The 26,483-nt window shown below is 33.2% G+C and overlaps 1 protein-coding gene across 1 annotated transcript; it reads right to left on the bottom strand.

Moving 5' to 3' along the window:
* Window positions 1–13,483: 13,483 nt before the first annotated feature.
* Window positions 13,484–14,153, bottom strand: LOC149185902 (uncharacterized). Its single transcript, XM_089412518.1, has one exon. The coding sequence runs from the start codon at window positions 13,964–13,966 to the stop codon at window positions 13,736–13,738; it is 231 nt and encodes a 76-aa protein (XP_089268644.1). The 5' UTR covers window positions 13,967–14,153; the 3' UTR covers window positions 13,484–13,735.
* Window positions 14,154–26,483: the final 12,330 nt, after the last annotated feature.

Raw genomic sequence — 26,483 nt, 5'->3', positions numbered from 1 at the left:
GAGCTGACCAAACTGTTTAATCTTGGCAGATAAGTAAATAGGTAGAGTAATAAAAGGAGCTCAACAGTTTAATATGAGCCCTTGGATGTAATAAGGATAGACTTAGATAGATTTCTATTGTAATAGAAAGAAAAATGTTTTGATAAGGGTTTTTCAGCTTAAGTGCACCCTAATAAAGAGTAGAAAAAATGGTAGGATGAGTAGATGGGTAAGTAGTGGTATGGTTGCAAAATTGTGATGATTAATTAAATAAAATCATATCATTTTTACTTTCATCACCAGGTTGCTAAAGTGTGGATGATAATTGGACATTTACACAAAGTCAAAATGATTGATTTCCCCATTCATTTTACCTTTAATTTTACTAATTTCCCATAAGCAAAGTCAAAAGTACCTAAAACCTTAAGTTAAAGGGGCCCAAAGCATTTCTATTACCTCTGGAGGGACTGGACCCTCGGCCCAGTAACTTATAGGATCGAAGTACTAAAAGCCCCTTCATAAACATTCACCCCCTTCAATTTATTTATTTTCCCCTAAACAATCTATTTTCCTAAGGTAAAAGCACCATTTACCCAGGGAAAGTGATCACCCCCATACAAAACCCCCATTTTTTTCATAAAAACCCACAAATGCACATTTAGCCTAAGTTATAATTTTTTGTGTGAAAAGTAAATAAAATTCAACATACATTAGACTTAGCGCACTCCGTTTTTCACCTTTATTTCATATTAACCTCTAAATTTATTTATTAAATCCCAAAAAATACCCCTTTCCCATATGTTTTATTAAAAACCCATGTGTTAATATCCCACCCCAAAGTTTGAAACATAAACTTATTAATAAACTAATTAATGGGATTAATTAAGTCGATCAGCAACTCATTAATAACCATGACCCACCGCCGAAATAAAAGAAATTAATTAATCAATTAGTGATTAATTAGTAATCTATCCCCACCAATGAAATCCCTCCCGACGTCATTAAACCTCCCTAATCCGCAGTTAGTTAATCCCTCCGCGCATTAAAACCTCGTCGGGCCCCTCCGTTAAACCTCACATCAAATCATCGCCCCAATCACCATGCGATCTGACCCCTTTTGATCCAACGGTCAACACTCATATCGGGCGGCCTCCGAAGGCCGACCTTTACCCACCCGATGTGGGTGGTTCCACTATTTGCCCCGCTGCTACGTGGCGCCCGATGAATGGCATCAGGTGGCCTCTCCCCAAAAACACTTTATCCCAAAAGCAGTGTGATACGATCCTGCTTACCGCCTCCCACTAAACGACAAACTGTCACATTTCCCGCTTAATGCCAAGTGTCCTTTTCCCAGTGTACCCGCCAAAAACATTGACTTCATGAATAAAACTAAAAAACTCATTGTTTTTGTTTTATCATGAAAAAAAAGAACACTCTGACCTCCATGCAAGCACCATAGTACGTGAAATCGTAAACCTACGTCCAACTGCCAATTTACCCCAAATTCGCTTAGAAAAGTTGTTTTATTCCAAAACCTGGACTAAGTTGCTTCCAATTACTAAGTAATTTACTAAGATAAATTCCCTTGTGACTCCAAAATACCTGAATTAGACCAGTTTTTCCTAAACTCACTGAAAACCCTTCGCCCCCATCCTTGAATCCACAAGAACCAAGGATGGATGCCCCAATTGCATTGAATGTCATGCCCATTTCTACTCCTCACAGGGATTTAGCCCATCTCCCATTAGCAGATAAAGATTTTCAGATTAAAGACACTCGTGTCCAAAAGTCCCCTTTGAAACTATTCTATAGGTACAAAGACTAGTACCTGAACCATGCAGACCACATTGGACTTTAGGAATCAGGTTTACCCAAGTACTAGTTCCCAAAGTTCATATCTTCCTAGAGATCATCCATTACTGCGATATGAACTATAATCCCAGCCAAAGGGCAGTAATGACCCCAGACCAATCTGTATTATTCACCATCACTGACGAGTCCATAAATGAAATGCTCCAGTTGCAACCAGGCCAAAACCTGACCCCTCTTTCTATTGGAGATTTGCTGAACAGATTCCCTACACTCACATCAATCAAACTTGCTAGGTTATTCCAAACCTTCATCAAGGAAGAAAAATACACTCCAAAGGAATCTCCTCCTTACCTGTGGACTATATTTTCTGATCTTGGTCGATACATCGTAGACATGACATCCAATGTATTAGGCCAGACTACAAGTGAATTTGTTGATGAAATTGTTACACAATAATTTGTCACCATTTGTCACCGTCCCTGTTACCCCTCTCCCGCACTTTGGAGGACTCATTCCGGGAACTGTGAGAAGTGACATAACTTGAAAACACTTGCATTATGTTCCCCTAAGTATAACCTTCATATGCCCTGAAGACATCTCCTACAGAATATCCTTAAAAAGTCCCCTTTTTCCATTAGCGCGGATCCACAGTGTATTACTCGCGCCAATAGGGGAAATCCTCCAAAGAGGGCGCGCCAGTTGGCGTTCTGTCTCAAAACTATACCCGCACCAACCGAGTTTGGGAAAGCTTTTTAACAAACGCACGCGCGAAGGTTTTTTCCTTTCAACTCATGAAGCTTTTTAAGGATAATGCCAATCCCATGGATGTCGTGATTAATATTATCTCCCTTTCCTCTATCCATAATAGCTTTTTGAGGATAAACCCAAACCCATAGATGGTGTGATTGATCTTATCTCCTCCTCCTCCATCTATAAAAGCTTGTTCTGTTGCATTTGACAAGCTAGTTCGAGCATAGGGAGAATTATACTTTCAGAAGTCTAAGAGATTGTTGTAAGAGTCTTCTTTGCATTCATAATCAAAGAGAGAGAGGCTTGTTCCCAATCCCGACAAGCTTTGCAAGCCATATGTAGTTGATCACCCAGCCAAAGGAGGATTTGACTTCAGAACTATGGTTGTATTCTTCTTTGTTGTTTATCAATAATAGATGACTATCATTATGGTTCCACTCTTGTTGTTCATTGTAATGATGTTTGAGTTATATCTTTTCTTACCGATATATAATTGCATCTATTTGATTTTATGCTTGTATTTGTGTCGTTCTTTGCATGTGCAGGTGTCCATTCACGAAGTTCGTGAGGATCGTGACCGACCGAAGCAAAGGAACGGGAGTGTTGACTCTTCTACAACACTAGCGTTGGAATCCAAGTAGGCTCTCATCATTTACCTTTAATTTGTAATTAGGAACCTGCGTGTTAGCATTGTTTGATTGTTGCTAGACCCATTCTGGGCTAGTGGGGATCGCCTCTGTCCGTAGAGGGGATTTACCTTGTTAACAGAAATCATTATAGCCTTTATGTCCATCTACTCTCCTGGGCAGCCCCCAGCCATCATGTTTGATTATGCTAAGTTCATTGCTGATAAGATGCATGATCAATTCATGAGGATGGATAATGAAAGGGTGTTTAAATATTCTTCATTTTTATATCATATATTCTTGTATTATCAAGCTGATAAATTTCCAATCACCCTCCAAAATCTTGATACTAGAGGCAACCCCAGATCAATGGTCTTCTGGACTTCATTAATCCACCAATATGACTCTCAATATTCTTATACTAATTTCATAGATCTCTGTGTACCCAGTGACAACTATGCTATTAGGAAGCCCTCCCCCCAGAATGAGTGCAGATATCAGGAGGGTCCTTCAATTTTCAAAACAGTATAGAGTGGGGGATTGGTACTTGTATCAAAACCACACTGAAATCAGAATATATGGGTGTGAACTGACTCCCTACAAACTGCCAAGATACCTCCCTATGAGATTGTTTTCTATGTAATACTACAAACAAATGACCAATTTAGATGAGGTGCATTTTGTCAAGACCAAGAAGAAAGCTCAACTTAGGATAAAAGATCAGCTTGGCCTGTTCATATGTAACAATAGGGAAGTAGGAAAGGAAGCAGAATTAATCCTCCAAAGGCTAAAACTCAAACAAATTTTTATCTAGAATTATGACCCGTTAGAGTTCATTTGCAATAGGAGACAGAAGAATAAGTTATCTCCTTACATCCACCATAAAATCCCTGAAATTGAACAGTATGCAAATCAGCTTGAATGGGTAGAAAACACTTTGGTAGAAAGGGATAGCATAGAAACTGTTGTCAATAATGTATTGATTGATTTAGATAGAAGACTTGATGAAGATTTATTTGTACATGTGCCAGGAGAAACTCAATCTCAAAGGCAATCACAGGGACACAGTGGGAAAACTGCAGAAGTAAGACCATCAGAGCAGCCAGAGGAATCATAACAGCCTGAGATTTCAAAAGAACTTGCTCAACTAGAACATATCATGAACAATCCTCCTATTTTATAGATTCCTCTAAATGAGGAGAGGAATCTTAAAAGAGATATAGAGGAGGCCACTCCTTCTAGTAGACCTGTTGCCCAAACTTATGTCAAGAGACAAAGGTTGAACCCATTTTCAGAACAAGAGTACACTGAGGAGATAACTAGAACTACAGGTGCAGAAAAAATAGAAAGCAGGCAGACCACACCCTCTGGAGGTACACAAGAACCTTCCACTTCACAAGCTCAAATGCTAGAGAGACAATAGAGCGTGGAAGTATCCTCCTTCAGGGCTCCTACTGGCTAGAGCCAAGATATCAAGAGAAACACAAAGAAAGCAAGGCAAGAAACGAAAGATTAAAGGCCTAAAGTTATGCACACTACCTCAAAATGGTTCCAACAAATCAAACAAGACTAATGTCAGCCTTTAACATAAAAGAAAGTAATATGCAGATGAGTTTTTGGAAGCCAATTGCACAACAACCCAGATCAATGGCAGATTATCTGAAAACAGACTTTTAAATATTGACAAAGGATATCCATCCTATTGACCAAATAGAGTTACACAAGCACACTGGAGAAATGGTTTACTCCACTTTGACTAGCAAGACAATTGCAGCCCACCAAGTCCAGAATTCACTGAATAATATATCAGCAAAATTCCAGTTAGAGAATGCCTCCTGGCAGGCTAAGGACACCAGAATAAAGTCCTTAGAGGACTTGGTCATAGAGCTGAGACATGATCCCAAGGATGTGAAAGCTATAGAAAAGCTTATCAAGAAGAAAAATGATGACATAGTTGCACTGAAAAAACAGCTCATAATTCCTCCTCTACATCATCCTTAGACAGCTGAAGTGTTGGAAACTTAGAAGGAGGGAGAGCTTATGGACTTTGTCCTTAAGCTGAATAAACAATTAAAAGAGATAGCGAAAGAGTTAGATAATTTGATACAGTCCAAGCAGAGTGAGTTGGCCACCACTCCTCAGACTATAATTCCTATCGTCTCTACAGCAGTACCCTCCACATTGGGTGTTGCTTAGCGCCCACACTTCCACCAGCTACAACTTTGCCAGTTACAGGGACACCACCAGGCACAGAGGCATCTACAAGTGCAGGTACTTCCACAGAAAAAACAACTGAATTGGTAAAGGCCATGGAGGAAATGAGCATCCAGGCTACTGAGCTTAAGAAACTTAGAAAAAAAGTGTCAAATTTGGAGACTGATTGTAAACTTGCCCAGATACAATAGAAGGAAGAAGTTCAGAAAAATCAAAGAATGTGAGAGAGAATAAAAGTCCTTGAAAAAGACTTGACATTGCAAGAGCCACTGAGATACATGAAAGAAATTCTTTGGGCCAACATTATTGATTCCATCAATGATGTTTGGCCTTCTATTCAAGTTATTTTTGAACAGACTGAACTAGTAAAAGTGGGTACAGAAGCAGTCCACAAGACGAGAAGAATTGGGAGATATGCCTAAAGCAGGCAACTTGTTGATAACATTTATGAACAGCAGAAACAGGTACCAGCTTGATGAACTAGAAATAGACAATAGACAACCATCATAGAAATAAAGAAGGTTCTCACCCAAAGGAACCTGATGCTCAATTTGGAGAAAAAGTGTCAAAGCATCCAAGCAAACATTGATAGTTTTATGACAAAGTATGGTATTTTAAGAGAAAAATGACTTCTCAGTCCTATGGTAATAAATGAAAAACTGATGACTCAAGAGGATTATATTGAAAGACTAAACAAGCTGGCCAGAAGCCAAGCTAGTACTTCAAGGGTAAAATCTTTGCCCACTGGAAAGGTATTATATGATAGTCTTGAAAATTTGTTTTACATAGAGCATGAGGTAAAGCACTTGTTTACCAATAGGCCAAATTTTTCTAAGTATACAGAAGATGACGAAATATATAGAAAGATGATAAGGATGAAATTACCTGACAGTGAATGGTGGACAAAACTTACATATTTACTATAAAGTTACTGCAGTAAATCTACATGGTAAAACATGGCTGCCAGGTAAAATAGGTAAGACAGAGTCAAAGCAAAACAGGTAAAGAGTATCAGTAGGTAGAAGATAGAAAGTGATTCCAACACACAACTACAAAGCAACTGAAAGAGCCAAATCTGAATTACAACAGCCAGCACAGTCACAATAAAAGGGACAGCAAGAAGACAGTTCTCCATCTGTCTCTATCTTTGTGTTGAAGATATTTTTGGTTTCCTAGAATAATTCTCATATTGTTATGAGATATTTTGTATCATTTTTTGTATAAATACTTCACAAATTGAAGTAATTAGGGTGGATTAAAATACATTTCTGTAGACATTTTATATTGAGCCAAGGAGCTTTTGTATTCAAGACTGGACTGGTTTTGCTGGATATGAAATAAAACTAAGGACATTTCACTAGATTCTTGTGCACAGTTGGAACAAATGAGTATTACCTCTTCATGTTTAAATATTGTTTTCTCTTCATGTTATAAATATTCATATGTCTCTTACGAAATCTTAAAAGCAAACAAGGAATGATATCAACAGAATTAGCTTAAATGCTCTATGTTTTAACTGTTTGTTTTCTATATGTTTTCTACTAAACTATCTTGGTCTAGGAATTCTTAATTACTCCCTTACTTCCATAGTTTACCCCCCGTTGGTCCATAGTAAAGGATTCTTCATTGCCCTTTGCTACTGATCATCCTTCCTTTCTTCATCTTAATCTCTTTTAAGGATCCTTCATTGCCCTTTGCCCTGGTTAGGACTACTTCATCCATTCGAACCTGCAGATTTGATTTTGTTGTGCTAGCCTGCCTTGTGAACTCTTACCTTAGTGATTCATCAGACCCAGTTAAGCCACTCTTTATTGGCTCCATAGCCCAATGGCCTAAATACTTGCTCTGCCCATCTGTTTTCTTAATTCCACCACCCAATCAAAACAAAACAATCATTAACACTAAGAACTAGCCTGAAATCTTATTCAAAACAAAGTTAAATTATAAAGAGAGAGCCCTCTCTGGACTTAAGTTGGCTAGAACCCGAGTCTAAAAGATTAGGTTTGTGGTTACCTCGGACTATTCCTTCTTTGATAACTTCTGAGGAAAACATCTGAGTGATAACAGAATCTTTATGTTGCTTTTGAACACTCTTGTTGATATCACAACATCTTTGTAATTATTGTAACAATTTAGTTGTTATATGATACATAGAGCATGCTTTATAGTGTGGGTTTTTAAACCAAAAGGTGTTTTTCCAAAAAATTGTTATGTAATGGTTTGCTCTTTCTTTGATTTATTTTTGCTTATAGTAAATTTGTTTAAAGTTTTTATAAACATTTTCTCATTGATTAGTGTAGGGAATATATTCAAAAGTTCTACTTCCTTTCATAAGTGATTATCAGAAGTTCTACTTCCATTGATAAGTGATCAAGGATGAAATTAAATATAGAATATGATTGGTGGTCAACAAAATTTGAAGACACCAATTTACAAATACAAAGTATAAAGAGGATATACATATCCAAATACCTGTTAATGTCATTGCTTATTGATCAATGAGAAATAGTTGCATGATTACAAATACAAAGTATAAAGAAGATATACATATCCAAATACATGTTAATGTCATTGCTTATTGATCAATGAGGCAAATAGTTGCATGATACATGAAAGAAAGATTGAGAAATATTTTTATTTAGGCAATTCAAATTAAAATTTTCAATAAAATAATAAATATCCATGAAAAATTAATGAATTTTAACAAGTCAAATAGTTGCATGATACATGAAAGGCAGATTGAGAAATATTTTTATGAGGTAGGCCATTCAAATTAAAAATTTCAATAAAATAATAAAGATCCATGAAAAATTAAGGAATTTTAATGAAATATTTATAGAGTGTTAAAGTGATAAAATGAATAATTATAACAATTTTGAAACTAAATTAAAAAACTTCAATAACATAACATAATATATTAATAGTATAATTATTAGTCTCAAAGAAAAGATAAAAACATTAATAATAAAAGGAATTTTTGAAATTAAAGTTTAACAAAAATTACATAGTCATTTAAGAATTGTTGGCATTATGGCAAATGTGTTATCTTTGATGGAAACCTACTTAATAAAGATAACAACATGATGGTAGTAGGATGAGTATTCAGGTCAGTACAGTTGTGACAAAGGAATATTAATTCAAAGACAAGAATGATAAAGATGAAGTTTGAAGAAATATATACAGTTGTGACAAAGGAATATTAATTCAAAGACAAGAATGATAAAGATGAAGTTTGAAGAAATATATGCAAGTTCTGTGAAGCAAAGTCACATACATACACATGTTTGGAAAAGAAAAGTTGTGTACTGTTTCTTCACCTTTGTATTCTAAATATCAAGGTCTTTACCAGGGTATTGACCCATAGTAATGAGTACAACAATGGGTATTTGATCTCGTCAAAGAATATCATCGATGTAACTAAAATTTTGACCCAAGGTATTGGCTAAAGCCTAAGCTATATAAAGAGATGAAGATCAAAGTGTTAAGTGTGAAAGTTATGGGTTATTAGTGAATAGTTTGATCTGAAATAAGTATGCTCTTAAATGACATACATTGACTAAATATCATGTCTTTACCGTGGTATTGGCCCATAATAATGAGTACAACAATGTGTATTTGATCTCGTTAAAGATTATCATCGACATAACTAAGGTTTTGATCCAAGGTATTGGCTAAGGCCTAAGCTATATAAGGAGATGAAGATCAAAGTGTTAAGTGTGAAAGTTATGGGTTATTAGTTTGATATGAAATAAGTTTGCTCTTAAATGACTATACATTGAATAACATTCTTATGGGTTGGTTTGATCTATGATGATAATGTTTTGACGTATGTTTTACTATATTTTACTTTATATGAGTTTCACTAAAGTTCTATTGTGCAATGAAAGTATGATTTAAGTATGAGTCAATAATTACAAATCTGTATGCAATGCAGTGAAAGTATGAGTTAATAATTACAATTACAAATCTGTAAGCATGTTGTTTTTTTCCAAAAAAAACGCGTACATACGCGAATTAGATTCTTAGTAATGTATCAATTCTGTAGCACGCGAATACGCGAATTAGATTCTGAGTAGTAATGTATCAATTCTGTAGCATGTAGAGATTTATACATAGGTATCAAATATGAAATGCGTGTAAAAATGTTTTGTAAGGGTCGCGTACATATGCTATGGTTTTGTTGAATATGATGTCTTATCAGTTTGATCAGTCTTGTGTTTGTTGTTGTATGTCAATGAAGTCTTTCATGATAATTTGGATTTAATAGTGATGGTTGAGGTCTTGTGTTTGTTGTTGTATGTCAATGAAGTCTTTCATGATAATTTGGATTTAATAGTGATGGTTGAGGTTGAATGATTTGAGGAATGATTTGTTGAATAGTAATGATGCTGCTATTTGTATGTGGTTCAAATATTTGTGATTAGTTCGAATATTTCAATATGTCAGTGATTAAGTTTTAGGGTTCAGTGTTTTGAGATATGTATGTGGATATGCTTCATGGAAAGTGTGTACATATGCGGATATGCTTAAGAATAGTAACATATATATTTTGATGTAGTGACAAAATTTGGTTTTACGATGAACAGTGGATTGGTATTCTGGTGAATGGATTTACATTGCTTAAGAATAGTAACATATATATTTTGATATATGATTGATCAGGGTTTGTAGTGACAAAATTTGGTTTTACGATGAACAGTGGATTGGTATTCTGGTGAATGGATTTACAGTGATCTAACTATTTTGGTTGGTTTGAGATTGATTTGGGTCTCAGTTTGGTATAGTGATTAAGTGATTTTCTACGATGATTGATTTCAGTTTTGGTATTGAACTTAAATGATGGTAGTGGGTCCAGTCTAAAAATATGATGAAAAATGGCCTACAAATTTAATGTTTTTAGTTCAAGTGGATCTAGTATGAAAATTATGAGGGTTGGAGCCTTTAGTGAGTAAGTCAAAGTTTCCTTCCAATGGTCATTAGTAAATTCCTAACGATTTGATGTTTTTAGTTCAGGTGGATTTAGTATGAAAGTGATTAAGTGATTTTCTATGATGATTGATTTCAATTTTGGTATTGAGCTTAAATGATGATAGTGGGTTCAGTCTAAAAATATGATGAAACATGGTCTACAAATTTAATGTTTTTAATTCAAGTGGATCTAGTATGAAAATTATGAAAAGTAGTTCACAAAAGGTGTTGAGGGTTGGAACCTTTAGTGAGTAAGTCGAAGTTTCCTTCCAATGGTCGTTAGTAAATCAAATTAGAGGGTTGGTAAATCAAATTAGAGGGTTGGCACACAAGTGGGTACTTGCATACTAGTATGAGTTTGCAAGTATTTCTTTATAATTAAAAGAAGACAAAGACAACCACACTCTTACTTCATATGGTTATTGTTTAATTAGGGTGCTTGCATACTGGTATGAGTTTGCAAGTCACATTAGGTTTCCACCTCTTACTGCACATGGTTATTGTTTAATTAATGTCTAATAAAAAGAAGACAGAGACAACCACACTCTTACTTCACATGGTTATTGTTTAATTCCACACTCTTACTTCACATGGTTATTGTTTAATATGAGTTTGCAAGTATTTCTTTATAATAAAAAGAACACAGAGACAACCACATTAGGTTTGGATTAGGTTTGGTTATTGTTTAATTAATGTCTAAAGAAAGCATCACTGCATCACACACAGTTAGTTATTATTTAATTACTAATGCACTAGTTCAAGTTAAACAGATAATGAATTAATTGAAAATTTAGCTATGGTTATTGTTTAATTAATGTCTAAAGAAAGCATCACTGCATCACACATAGTTAGTTATTGTTTAATTACTAATGCACTAGTTCAAGTTAAACAAATAATGAATTAATTGAAAATTTAGTTATGGTTATTGTTTAATTAATGTCTAAAGAAAGTATCACTGCATCACACATAGTTAGTTATTGTTTAATTACTGATGCACTAGTTCAAGTTAAACAGATAATGGATTAATTGAAAATTTAGTTATGGTTATTGCTTGATTAATGTCTAAAGAAAGCATCACTGCATCGCACATAGTTAGTTATTGTTAACACATAGTTAGTTATTGTTTAATCACTGATGCACTAGTTCAAGTTACATAGATAATGAATTAGTTGAAAATTTAGTTATGGTTATTGGTTAATTAATGTCTAAAGAAAGCATCACTACACATAGTTAGTTATTGTTTAATTATAATTAGTTATTGTTAATTATAGTTAGTTATTAGTTATTGTTAGTTAGTTATTGTTAAATTAGTTGAAAATTTAGTTAACTGGATATACGTTACTTATCCTTATCCTCACATATATAATAAATTAGTTAAAAATTTAGTTAATTGGATATATATTACTTATGCTCACATACATACTTATCCTCAAAATTAAAGTTGCCTAACTCAATATTTTTAATAATAGTTAAAAAAATAATTTATTATACTAATTTAACTGAAAATTTGACAAAAAAAATTCCACTTTTATAGATTAATCCATTTCTCACTCTTTACAACTTCGAAAATACTCATTGAATAAATAAAAATTCATCTTAACTTATGGAATGTATGATATTTGCTATAAGCTTTCAAAAGTGATTAGAGCTAGAAAAGAGAGATATCCAAAGGTATAGATATTTTTTAATATAACAATATTAATAATTTGGATGAATCTATTAGAATATGAATATATATATATAAAAGGTTATTTTCACTATCTAATTTGGATGAGTCTATTAAATAGACTGAAACAATTATTTTGTATATAAAAGGTTTCTTTCACTATCTAATTTGGATGAGTCAATTAAATAGCTTGAAACAATTGAAGAATTTGTAAACTGATACAAATGTTTTTCACCGAAGAATTTGTGAACTGTGTAAGAATAAAGCATTAAATAACTTGATACAATTGTTTTCACCGAAGAATTTGTGAAACTGTGTAACACTAAAGCATTAAATAGCTTGAAACAACTGTTTTTACCGAAGAATTTGTAAACTGTATAAGAATAAAGCATTAAATAACTTGAACATATTCAAATAAAGCACAGGTGAACGAATATGAATTGTTTTTAGTGTGATTTTTAAATATGATTTTTAAAAGCTTTTAAAAAAAATTAACTAAAAACAATTCCATAAAAATAAAGCATATGTAAAGGAGCTGTTTTTAATGTGATTTTTTGAAATTATGATCTATTTCCTTAAAAGCATAAGGAAATATATAAAAGCTTATTTATTATTTTTTATTATAGATATGAATTTTGACTCTCTCACCATCTTCATTTTCATTTGGCCCATGACAAAAGAAGGAAGAAGAAGGATCCGGAAACAAAAGAAGGAAGAAGAATACCAAGAAGAAAGATACCAAGGTAGGGAAATTGCCTAGGCAGTCAAGAGGAATTGCCTGAGCAGTCAAAAGTAGCCAAAGTGGTGGGAATCCGGGCAAAAAAATTCAAAAATCTTGCAGCAGGTGTTTGATCATATTTTTGATGGTGGAAATAGATTAGCACCATCAAAATTTTTAGGTATACAAAATCTTGAAATTTGACAATTGTAAACTAGATTTACAGAAATCTCTACAAATTTTATCAAAATCTTACTAAAATATAAACTAAATTTTTATATTGTCCAGAAACACTGTTTACACTACCGCCTAACAAAATGATACCAAATATCATGCCTCCCCTGTTAGCTAACGTCAACTTTATTGCATAAGTTTTATGCTCGGGCTCCGGATTAACAGTTAACTCCAGTCAACTCAAACGTTATTAATTTATTTGGGTAAACCACACAAGAACATTCGACTTCAAACATCTTTCCCATCTTTCCCACAGTGACTCCCGGAAATGTAAAACGAGAAATCTAAAAAGCCCCGATTATGTTGGACATTTTCACAGATCAAAATTAACACGGCTATGGATTATCCCTAATCTATTATCATTAAGCAACCCTGTAAAGAAAAGATATAGCAGGTTTGCACACATCCATACTATAATAGTCTCCAGGATGACTCTACGATGATCCCGCTCAAAGAGATTCATAAATAACCATAAAACAGACACCCTAACTCTGGATGAAGTCACCGCCGTAGAAATATTTTAAATCCAATCATACTTGTAAGAATCTTACTAACTCATTCAAATAATATACAAGGACTGTAAAAAGATCCTTTATTTCCTAAATGGCTAAACAATGAAGCAAGAAAAATTACAAAATGCTCTCGCGCCCAGAAGAAAATAACCACCACAGAACCCACACCTATAATGTCATATACATAAAGAATAACCTGAAACAAACCCTATAGGCATTATACATAAAGAATATGTTATATATATATATATAAGAACTAAATAGTAGCCGCTTGCAATATATCTCCGTAAAATTGACAGGCCAGGAAGGGGATGAACGCAGCGACGAGATTGGCAAATAGAGAGGGGAGGAAGGGCAATGAAGCAGCACCTGCCTCCATTGTTGGACTCGGTGCTGCTGCCTTCACCTCCGCGGCTTCTGCTGCGCTTACCATTATCATCAGAACGACCAAGAAAGCTGCAGATGTGTACTTGCCTAAGCCTGCCATTGTTGCTCACACTCACCAGAAACCTGCCGCTGCTAGAATATAGCAAAAAGGCCAAACCCTAAGCCCAACCGCACTGGAACAAATGCAAATCTGTGACAAACACCCCCAAATCTGAGGCCGCAATGCTTCTTTGCCGAGACTCGAACTTTAATCAAAATGGGCCAAGAAATGTAACTCCAAGAATTTGCTCAGAAAGCCACAGAATCACGCATATTTATCTTCCTCTGGTGATCGAACAGCCAATAGGAAACGTACACATGTCACAAGAAAAATAATAAAATACCTCTCCCAGCTGTCTGCGCCTTGGAACCAACTGGCAATTTATTCGTGTCGTACAAAAAGTAATATAAAATATTTCTTCCAACTATAATTGAATAAAGATGAAACGGACAGGGAACGAATGAATTGCGGATGGCGACAACCGACGGACAGCGAGGCCGCCAGGCTGCCTGCGCGGCCAATGTCACTAGTCCAGCTGAGGTAGGCACATGTGCTTTGCACTTGCTCTGACAACGGGCCTGCCAATGCAACGGCTACATTTACAGTTACAGTTTTTTTAACTATTTTAATTTTATGAACTTATAAATTTAATAATTTAATTTCCAAGTTTAAAAAAGGAGTTGTCTATAATGCGACTTTTTGGAGATTCCGGTGACGGAATCCGGCGGAAGAAATTGAGGCTAAATTTTGATTCGTTGCAGTTAAAATGGTTTTTTAACTGCATATTTGGATTCAGCACCCTGAAAAACCCCTGGGACGCTTTCATTGTGCTGAAACTAACTATCAAACTTGCGATTCCAATAAATTCCTGCCGGATTTAGACCGGAAAAACCTGCCGGAAAAGCTTTCAAAAAGTCGCGTTATAGACAACTGCCTTCAAGTTATGTTTGCAAAAAAAAATTAGATATTATAATTTTATTTTGTTTTTCTTTAATTAAGTTTTGCCCATAGTCGATTGGAACCATTATCATAATAACTTTTAAAGATATTACATATCTTAAATATTTAGAAAAAAATTGAATCAACAACTTTATAAAATACCAATTTTTTTAAACCGCTTAATATACTATATTAAATTTAATATTTTAAAATATTTTCTGATAAAAAAATTTGTTATTTTTGTGATATTAAAAAGGTTGAAAGTAGAAAATAATTTCTTTTTTATTGCCCAATTTTTACTCATATGAGTTTTCATTTCTCAAATATACACTATCAACTTTCATAATTTGTTAAGTCAACAAAACTATAGTGATTTAGATAAACTTATTTCTCTTCTTTTTGATAAAATAAAATAAAATATTTAAAAATCTCAATTATTTCTTACTCTTTTAAGCCATAATAAACCACATTGGTCTTGGTGAATATTAATCATCACCATTTTAATAATTAATATTGGCAAGCAAAAAATGTTTTTTTGTTGTTTTGTTGTTGTTGTTGTTTGAAATACATTTTTGAATAGATAAATAGATTCAACACTTTGAAAACCCTTATAACACTTGAATTTTATAGATTAAATATTTTAACACTTTCTATAAGAGATTATAAAAAAAAAACCATTTTATCTATAAATTTAACTATGCCACTAAAACTTATTTTTCATAAAAAAAAATGGTTAATTAATTGGATAAAAATAATTTTAAATCAAAATAATATTGAAAATGTAAATGCCACCCCGTGCCCTCTCGAATGTTGCAATGTCGATGTAATAAAATAATATACGATCTTGTTAATAGCTATGTTGAAGATTACATTATTTATAAGTTAATGTTGGTGAATTTTAAAAGATTTCAAATATTATATTAAAATGTAAATTTTAATAATAAAATATATTATAATAATGTATAATGTGTTTAATTAACTGATTTTCAATGACATTCCAAATGAAAATGTTTTAAAAATAAATAATATTGAAAATGTAAATTAATTGTTTTTAGTGTTGTTTTTTGAAAGGGTTTTCTGATTTAATTTCTCTAAAATCTAATAAGAATTTATTGAAATCATAAGTTTGATGCGTAAACCCTACATAATCACAGTGTCTTAGGGGTTTTTCAGGGGTTGAATCCATGTATATAGTGAAAAAACCAATTTAAATAACACAAATAAATATTTCACCTCAATTTTTTTACCGGATTCCAGCATCAAAAAATCTAAAAAATCACACTAAAGACAACTCCAAATATAAATAAATATTGATATAATATAATAAATATATACATATGTTCTTTAAAAAAGTTTTTGGCGACAAATGAATTATGATGTAATTTTAGCCAAAAATTCTTCTAAATAAACTGATATAAATTAGAAAAACCTAAATTCAACAATATATTTTTGTTAATTAATTAAATTTCAATGACCTCCCTAATAAAAATACTTTAAAAATAAAATAATATTGAAAATGTAAATGTCACCGCGAGTGTTGTTGAATGTTGTAATGTCGATGTAATATAATAAATGTAAATGAAAATATATGTTCTCACTAATAGCTAGTCCAAGATTACAACATTTAAACATTTAAACGTTACCGTTGGAATATATAAATGTGGAGGACGGAAAGATGTTTTTAATTGTTTTGTTAAATTTATTTATGTTTTTTAAATTATTGATTAAAGTTTTAAATTTATTATAATTTTGATTTTTTAATTTTGAGGGTTAGTTTAATTGTTAAAATTTTTATAATTAAAATATATTTGTTACTGAAAGGTTATTATTTAATTAGTGAAAGCATATTTGTTATTAGGATTTAGTTAAAGTATATTTGTTATTGAGATATCAGGGATTTAATTAGTGAAAGCATATTTGTTATTGAGAGATCAGGGATTCAATTTTTTTGATATTTTTGGGGTTAGTCTTTGTGGTTGAACCAGTGGGAAGTCAATTTCAACGAAAACCTAACCAAGAATTTTAAAAACATTGGATTTAAATGATTTAATCTGCAGAATTCCATTGTTCCATTTTTTTTTCAAAATACTAAATTTATTAAACAAAGTCTTTCGGTAGAAATCACATAAGAGAATTTTTTGGCCTACTCATTTAGAACCAAGAAATCACACTTGTTGGTTCGAAAAGCGTTAGCCGAAAAATTCTCTCATGTGATTTCTACCAAAAAACTTTGTTTAAATCATTATGGATCTTGAATACAGAAAATACCAAATTTATTTATACATTCAAAAACATATTTTAAACTACAAAAAATATAATCTTACTTAAAATTATATTACAATAACAAAAAATTAATATTAATATTATATATATATATATATATTACTCGCATGATTATCGATATGGTAAAAATTAATATAACGCGATTTAATTGCTATCCAATGTCTATTTTCTAAAATGGGTTAGGATGGCAAATATATCTATATCATTATATAAATAGTTTCCAAACCCCTTATCTTTTTAGATAAATAAAAAAATACTTTAATTCATCGTATCTTTATTTTTCTTTCTTTGCTGGTCCTTAGTCCTTAAGGCATAAGGTTCACCAAACATTACCCCACAGTGGTTTTCTAACTTTCATTATACACTTCATCTTTGGCTCTACAAGTCAAGTCACCCCAGCCAAAGCGATTTGTTATTTCCTTGGTCCATTATTAAGTCACCCTGGTGAGTATTCATACTAGTCGCTGGATAAGGGAGCCATGCATATCTTGGATTTTAGAAAAGTTTTTAATATTGTTTCTAAAATTTAATTATGAGATAATTTTATATATATATATATATATAATAAGTAAAAATCAATCATAAATTTTTTTCTTAAATTATATTTGTTTATTTAAAATATATTTTTATTTCTTTAATAAATTTAACATCTTCAAAAATCATTGAATATACAAAATATGCAGATCATAAAACTCAATACTCAAATATACTACTGGAAAAGATCCCATCATATTTTAGACAAAATCTACCAAAAAAAAATAAAAGTAAAACATATCTAACAATTAGGTTCTGACTTATTCCTAAAGTAACAACACTGCCCAAAAACACATTTAAAAAATAAATATTCCATGATGTCTATTCTGAAAAAACAAATAGATATTCCTCGAAATTGTGATTTGGTTTTGCCAGTGAATAATCATCGAACATCATGTAAGAGCTTCACCAAACTTGAACGACGACGTTACCATTATAAGCCATGCTTAGTTACTTTCTTTGAACTGTGCTTTATGTAAAATAAAGTTTTGTGGAATATCAATAAAATTTAATTACAAATGTATTCCTTATACTATTCAATCTTTACCCTTAATTCCTACTTAAATTATAATATTTGTCTTTTGGATGGGTGTTTTTTTCCAAGTTAAATATTTATTACGGCCAAAGAAAAAATGATAGTGTTTAAAGCTTTGTTTTTTCAAAGCTTTATCATAGGAAACCAAACCATTAAATATATTAAAAAAAAAAATGACTTTGAACTAAAATGTTAAAGATCGACAAAGTTCTATACAAATTGTGGTATAAAAAGAACTAAATATAGGTATAGCAATATAGTGGTTGTAAATCAGGTTTCTCATATCAATGCTTTTATATTTAGTTATACTAGAAAACCTTAATTGGGTTGGGTTACCCCTTGTTGCATTTATTTGGGCCTAGAGTATGAGGTAGTTTTTCCTTATTATACTTAGGCAAAGTCTCATTTCCTTATGGTTCAAAACAATTTTGTCCAACATAAGCAATATTTCATTTTTGGATTCATCTGTATCTATAATGACATTATCCAATAAAACTTTTAGCTTCCAATATAGGTCAATAGTAAGCAAGTATTGGTTTTGTCTTCCCCAAGTATGTCCTAGATTGGGAACGCAATCATAAATGTTTGCTAAAACCTCAAAATCCAAGATGCACTTGCATTCAACTACAACAACAACTTCCAATTCATGAAGTTCCTCTTGGATCAACATCAGAATCTACTTTGTGAAATCCTAAACCAAGGCCTTTGCTTGTAAACAAGCACAAGAGCCAACCTGCTCCCTATGAATGCCACTGCCTCGATGGCACTAGCCCTTTAATGCACTATCGTCCAGCCCACGAAATACCTACACACAAATTCCCATATTGGAATTCCTTGCGAGTGGAGAGAGGAAAGAAAGTGAGACGTCTGAGAATTTGCTCCCCCTCAATGAAAGGGATCCTAGGTGGACAGAGATTGTAGCAATGATGACTAAACAAAGGTGGTTCAAAAGGAAACAATAGAGGGGGGTAAGAAACTTCCAAAACCACATAATGTCGAGCAAATATACAACTAGAAGTAGCTGGCGGTAGAGGGAAATAAGTGACATGGACTAAACCCTCTTTGAAAATGATGGAGAGGGAGTAATAGCCACCATTGTTGGTCTAAGCCTTTGTTAGAATATTGAGAATATCAATAAGCATGCAACAATACAAAACAATATAGAACCATACTAGTCTGACTTCTTATGCATATAACAATAATAATCGGTATAAAAAGGAGATAAGAGTCAATAGAAATAATGCACTAGATTTACATAGTAAAATCCTAGTTGGGAAACATCCATGAGAAGGTAGTATCTTTATTATCTTAAAAAATCTTCAATCTTACATAGAGCATCACCAAAAATACTTCACCACTTTACAATGATAATACTATCATTTTTTTTTATATTTCTCACGGGATTCCTTAACCTCTATTATATACTTTATGTCATATATAAGCCCCATATTAACCTTAAAACCCCTTATTAAGCCCTAGATATTGAGTGATTAGATTTATATTATTACATTGCTATGTAGACTAGAACCTTTCATAGTTCATTTTTATTATAATTGTACCCTTTGTCTCCTATATATATACTAAGGAGACCTAGTCTCAGGATTATCAAATCTTGTCTTGTATATTATATTCATTGTAAAAGGAGGTTCCCCCCTCGAAGTTGACTTTAATTATTGGCTTCTTATCATTTTTAAGGTGCAAGGCTCATAACATTTAGTATCAAAATTCATGATATTAGGAGCTTTGCTGCTTCAAGCAAGTAATCTTGGTAGTTTTGCTATAAAAAAAATTCTGGAAGGTTTTAGATGGTGAAACTTGGAGAATATTGATTTAAATCTCAGGGAACATTTGGTTCATATCTTTGTTCAATATATTTTTGGATATATTCTCTAAGGAAGTGAGAATTCCTAAATGCTCCTAAAACTAATTTCAAACAATCAAATTCATCATTTTCACTATAAATTTTTTTATGGGAGGTTTTAGAAGGAGAAATTTGTATCATATTGAGGAGAAATCTTAGTAATGTTTAGTTCAAATTTTAGATTTTCGTTCACTATAATTTCATATATATGATCTAAAGAAGTTATGGTTCTTGAATGCTCTTGAAATCGGTTTCGAACAAGTTAGTTTGGCATTTTCACTATAATGTTTTTTGGCAAGGTTTCATATGATGAAACTAGCATGATATTGAGGAGATATATGGGGAAAATCTGGTTCAAATTTCAAAGTTTGGTTCACTATACTTTCAAATTTATACTCTATGGAAGTTAGGGTTTGTGAAGGATCCTAAAATTAGTTTCAAATAGGTTAGCTTGGTATTTTTGCTATAACGCATTTTCTATGGTTTTTTAGACTATGAAAAATTCAAGGATCTTAGGAGACCTTTAGAAGTACATTAGGTACAAATTTCATAATTATATTTGAAGAATTAGACACTTGGCACACTTATAAGTTTATTTGTGTGAAGACGCAAAAAATCAACATGTTTTGGGAAAGTTACTATAACTTTTACTTGGCACATCAAATTCTGGGCACATTAAATATAACTTGGGCTTTAAGCCCCAAAACATGCCTTGGGGGGATCCCATGCCCAACATGCCCCCAAGACAAACATTGTGACTTGCCCTCAAGTCACTCTGTCGGTGCAGAGATCTTCATGTGGAGACCCTCCAACTCTGCTCGGATGGCTGCAAGGTCGGCAGCACATTGAGTGGTTGCTTGTTGTATCTCTTATACGCGTTGTTCCAAGACCGTAGTGTCGGAACTGCTCCCCTGCATCTATTCCTACGTCCCTTGCATCTGTTCGAGCTTGCCTTCAATTGTTGTTGTGATTACGAAGGCCTCATCGATCCAAGGTTGAACACGTGCCTTCAAAACTGCTTCTCTGTGTCACGCGGCGTCTACTTGCTCCTTCAGCACTTTAGCTTGTTGCATTCGCGCAAGCCTCTAAGTGAGGGGCTGTGGGGATTTTGCTCTGCTAGGACAATGATCTGCACTATTTCCCTAAGTTCCGCCATGACTCTTACTTATCTTCTTATAACAATTAGTTATCTTCGCGTAAACATATGCCTTATGTTATAGTTACTTGGTTTAGCACATTCATATAAGTTCGCGCTATAAAATAACAGTAAACTTGCAATTCATATCCATTATATCTCAATGCAATAAAACATGAAGCGATACAAAGAAATATGGTAAACCTTCTCTTTATTAATGCTTCAACCGGTTACAGACTCCACCTGCCCTGCGCACTCAGCTGTAGGGGTCCGCGCACTCAGCTGCATACTACTAGGCCTCTGCGCACTCAACTGCAGAGCCTTCTCCTACTCTATGACCCAAAGACACGACTTACACTTTGACTCAATGCTTCATTGACTCTTTAGATTATCGATCTTTTCTTACACTTAGAGCCTCGCTCTATTTATACAATCCCATGGTCCGCGGATCATGGGTAGATCTTTCAAACCGACATTACATTACAAAAACAAGGTCGAACAACCCTATGACTCTATTACGACTTCGCGCTTTGCGCCCACAAATCGCGGAGTCTTTATAATGGACTTAGTCAAAACATGGGCTTTAAGCCCCAAAACATGCCTTTGGGGGATCCCATACCCAACATGGCCATACTTGTGAACTGCAGAGAAGATATATTAGAGTATTCCTACCAAAGTTTCATATTCAGAAGGACTCAAATCTCATATATAAATCAAGAAAAATTTTATCCATTCACCAAATTAAGGTTTTAAAGGTATGTAACTTACAAATGACCTAATTTTCTATTAGATGAATCATTTATTCAATGACTAGAGATTGTGATTAAGAGGAATACTATTATTATTTTCTCACATGGCTCAAAAAGAAGATCCAAAATCTACTACACCAATTAAACCTCATGGAGGCTCATCCAAGACTTATGAAGAAAATTAAGACTTAGAATTTAGATTCTCCAAATTTGAGAAGAAAGTTAATAAGATGGATCATGGTACGTTGAAAAAGGTGCATTTATCTTCTTTTCAAGAAAAGATGGGCGAAATTGGAAATAAGATGAACAAAAAATGTATAAAAATCCATCAGGAAGGAAATAAAAGAGTTACAAACCATTCTATTAAGATATCTCCTGAAAAGGGATGTGGAGATCTAAGGAAATCATGAATTCAAGGAGAAGCATGGTGATGACACTCAATAACATAGGGAGAATATTTTATCACAATTAGTGAGCACAAATATTAAATCACAAAACCATAATCATGATTTTTGAATCCAAGATTCACATCAAGGATTCAAGTCAGTACCAAGGAACTACTATATTATGAAGATTGATACGGGGAAGTTTGATGGTAATAATCCTATAACATGGATATTCTATATGGAGCAATGCTTTGATCTACAGCCAATGTCATCCTTACAAAAGGTAAATATTGCATCCATGTTTTTAAAACAAGACAAACATGTATGGTATTAATGCCTTTGTTGAAGGAAAAAGGATTATGTTATATCTTGGTTCATTTTTATAGGGAAATTGATAGCACAGTATGGGGATAATAAGAGGAATATGTTCTTTATTCAATTTGCAAATATTCAACAAAACGATCTAGTTATAAAACACATTCAACAATTGCAAAAGTTGTCTTAGGGTAAAGAACATTTCATTAGATAATTTTGAAACCTATTTATGGTAACTTTTAAGAAAAACATCAAGCATGAGGTGTGTCTCTTTGAACCTAAATCTCTATAGCATGCTTTTAGTTTGGAAAGTAAAGTTGAAAGTAAAAATATGGTCATTAGAAAATGGGTCACTAATAACTATATAGAGGATCATGCTCCCTGTCTTAAACCGAAAAGTTTGACTCCTCAGAAAATGGAGGAAATAAAGGCAAAGGGATTATGTTTCAATTGTGATATAAATTACAATAGGTGGAATAAATGTGATGAGAAGAAAATATTCTACCTAAAATATAAGGAGGGAGAAAATGAAGAATTGGAACCATCACAAGATCTAGAGCTAGAAGGGACTATTCCAACAATACCATGGCATGCATTGGCCAACATTAATACTCCATAAACACTGAAGATAGAATTATATATCAGAAAATGTAACATTGTTGAGTGATTTTGGTAGGACCTATAACTTCTTCAATTATAAATTAGCAAAAATTCTCAATTATTTCGTATATCAAATGCAAGAGTTTCAAGTAATGATTGCAAATGGAGGTGCCATAAATTGTTCAAGGAAGTAATTCCTCCATATCTCTTGGTATATAATAGAGGTTAGGGAGTCCCATCATAAACACATAAAAGATACATTATAATTGTAAAGTGATGAAGCATTTGTTGCGGTAATCTGTGTCAGGTTGAACATTTATATAGATAATAAAAATATTATTACTTTCTCGTGGAAGTTTCACCACTTGGGGTTTTACCGCATAAATTTGGTATGTTCTTTCTTTTGTCTCATGTCTCCTTTCTATTATTGCTTAAATGTTATTATTATATGCATATGAGGTTAGATCAATAAGGCTTTGTATGTTTTGTGTTGTATGTTTATGCATATTCTCAATATGCTAACAACCTTTGTGTGAGAGGCAATGTCAAAATACAATCGAGATGTTGCATTAATGAACTCCACCACAAGTTATAAACTCAAAGGTCCTTACACATGCTGAAAATTAGGCAAGGGTAGGTGGGATGTGTTGATTACATAGGATGCCAGTGCCCTTGGTGCATCCCATCTCACCAAATTTAGGAGAGGATAATTCATGTTCCACTAGGGCTTGACACTCATCTTTGGAAATTGATGGTGACATATCATTCCAAAATTTACTAATATCTATACAATAGGTAGAGAGTTCCAAATTTGGCAAGGTGGCCTATGATTTTATTCCCTTTTTTTACCTAACATGGGAAGGGAGAAGGATTGAAATTTAGGGAATAAGTACAGTGATTCTTGCTAACAAACTTTGAAGTATTCAAACTTCAAGAAATATTTTTGAGGTCATATCCATTGATGACTCTAGTGAAGGAAGAGATAACTGATCAAGAGTCCCCTTTAATGAAGGGTTTGAAAAAAAATTGGATTTGACAAAAAATGAGACCTTTTTCTAGGGTGTGAAATATTATAGTTTGAGTTGAGATCCAAGGAGCCTAAATATAGAAATAGAATGCCTCTATTATATTTCCTAAAATCTCCATCATAGTCTGCTAGACTTGTGTTTCCTTTACAAGCACCATCAAAGTTTAACTTAATAAAACATAAAGTCAGGGCCAACCAAAATTTAGGAGAGGAAATACAGCCTAAAGGTGGGGGAGGGTGAGGGGACAGGGGAGGGATGAATGTAATTAAGAATCCCAGATTCATCCAGAGAAGCCTTTGAATCCTCTATAGACCATGATTGAAGAAGAAATGATTCTTGTATACTCTTAATGATGATCACCTAAGCTAGTGTTAGGGGAAATTCTTTATTGTGAAAGATGTGTTTATTGTGTTCCTTCCAAGTATTTCATAAGGAAGCTTGGGAGAAGACACTAAGACATGTTGAGAATCAACCATTTGAAAGAATTAAGTCTCCAAGTTTCGGTAGTGAGAAATAAAATGTGTTGCTTCCTATCTGATTGGTTGAATAAGTAAGATGTTTGATTCCATAACTGGGTTGAAAAAATATAGAAATTAAAGAGATTATCTACATCTTCCTGATTGGCTCTGCAAAGAAAGCATATTGATGGAACTTCAAAACCCTTTCAATGAATTATGTCTTAATTTAAGGTTGTATTATGAGTTATAAGCTAGAGGAAGAGGGCGATCTTCGACCATAACCTTTGTCCCCAAAAAACTTTCCAAATGTTTTTCTAAGGTGATCTTCAACAATGAAGTATACTTCCTTAACAATGAACAATCCTTGTGGTTTATATCCCCTTAAATCTCATATTGTTTTGTGGAGGTGGCTATGTGTCATTTTTTTAATAAGGACCAAATGACATTCTAGTATACAAGGATGGGTAAGTTCTATCAATGTTCAAGTTCTAGTGACTTCCTCTTGGGTGGGAGATGAGATGTATTCTACCAAGAATATTCTACATCATGTTTCCCCTATGCCTGCATGGTTGTTCTAATTGATTCTAGAGATTCTTGTATGGCCAACTTGGTAGTTGATTCCATGCGTCCTCCTAGAAGAGCATTTTATTTCCATTGTGGATTTCCCAAAATATATCATTCTAAATTATATCTTTATCACTAATAGCTAGGTTCCATATGGGGGAACCCCATGGGGAATCCTGATATTTGTATAAATTTTAACCAGAGATATATAAATAATTATGAAGATTTACTGATGATGATTCTTATCAATAGGTATATTTTGAAGATCGTCATGCCATCCTCCAACCTTAAAACTATCATTTTCTCACATTAATTCACATTTTTGGTTATATTGTGCCTAGTAAGAAGATTAAAAGGTGTTTTTCATAGTATGTGACCTGATGTGGTTTAATTATAGGAAAAAGAAGCATTCTTGAGGAAATTACTATGGAGGGGATTGATGGAGACAACCGAGAGAATCTAGGGGGTGTGTCTACCTCCTTAACTCCCTAACTCGGCTTGGGATCACAACATCCTCTCTCACTAGTTTGAATTCATTAGCAACTGAGTAACTCCTAGTACGAGTGAAGCTCAAGAGGGGCCAAATCCACCATTTCCGAGATCAAGGAGGGAATCATTCATATTTTCAAGGGAGATGCTATTAGTTGCCCTTTTGTATAAATAAACAAGATGAAAAGCTCATTAGGATTTTAATTTTTGATTTAGCTAGGTGTAGCTATTGAGCTCAGAGCTTGACATTATCATTTTGAACTTTTATGTGATGTATGACACTTTTACTTTATGATAATGAGAAGTTTGTTATTAAGCTACATCTGACTTTGTTTCACAGGGTTGAGACCCTTGGATTTGGGCCCAAAATAGAGGCTTTGGTCCCTCTTTTGTACTTGTGTTTTGTTCTTGATTCCAAGAATTTCATAGCTTTCTTTCATTTCAGTAGAGGTTAAGCTATAAAAACATGTGATTGCAACCTTCTACATCACCTCTTTTGTTGGAGAATGGTTGGAAGGATTCACAATCTCAGTCCAAAAATATTATGTTTATGATTTCTTGGAAATAGATGAATGTTATTTGTTATTCTTCACATTTGCTTTCTGTAGCTTAAAATTTAGTTCAATTATCAGATTAGTGTTATGGCATAAAGTAGATGTTCTTCAAATTCAACTCATCTTTTCCATCACAATTTATATCAA

This window comes from Pinus tabuliformis, chromosome 3_1 (genome assembly GCF_031772625.1).
Source record: "Pinus tabuliformis cultivar Carrire ecotype Pingquan chromosome 3_1, CPIR1, whole genome shotgun sequence".
Taxonomy (NCBI): Eukaryota; Viridiplantae; Streptophyta; class Pinopsida; order Pinales; family Pinaceae; genus Pinus; species Pinus tabuliformis.
This window is presented reverse-complemented; position numbering and strand designations above follow the sequence as displayed.

Coding starts and splice junctions, on each gene's coding strand:
- LOC149185902 (XM_089412518.1), bottom strand. CDS start 13,966: ATGGCAGGCTTAGGCAAGTACACATCTGCAGCTTTCTTGGTCGTTCTG.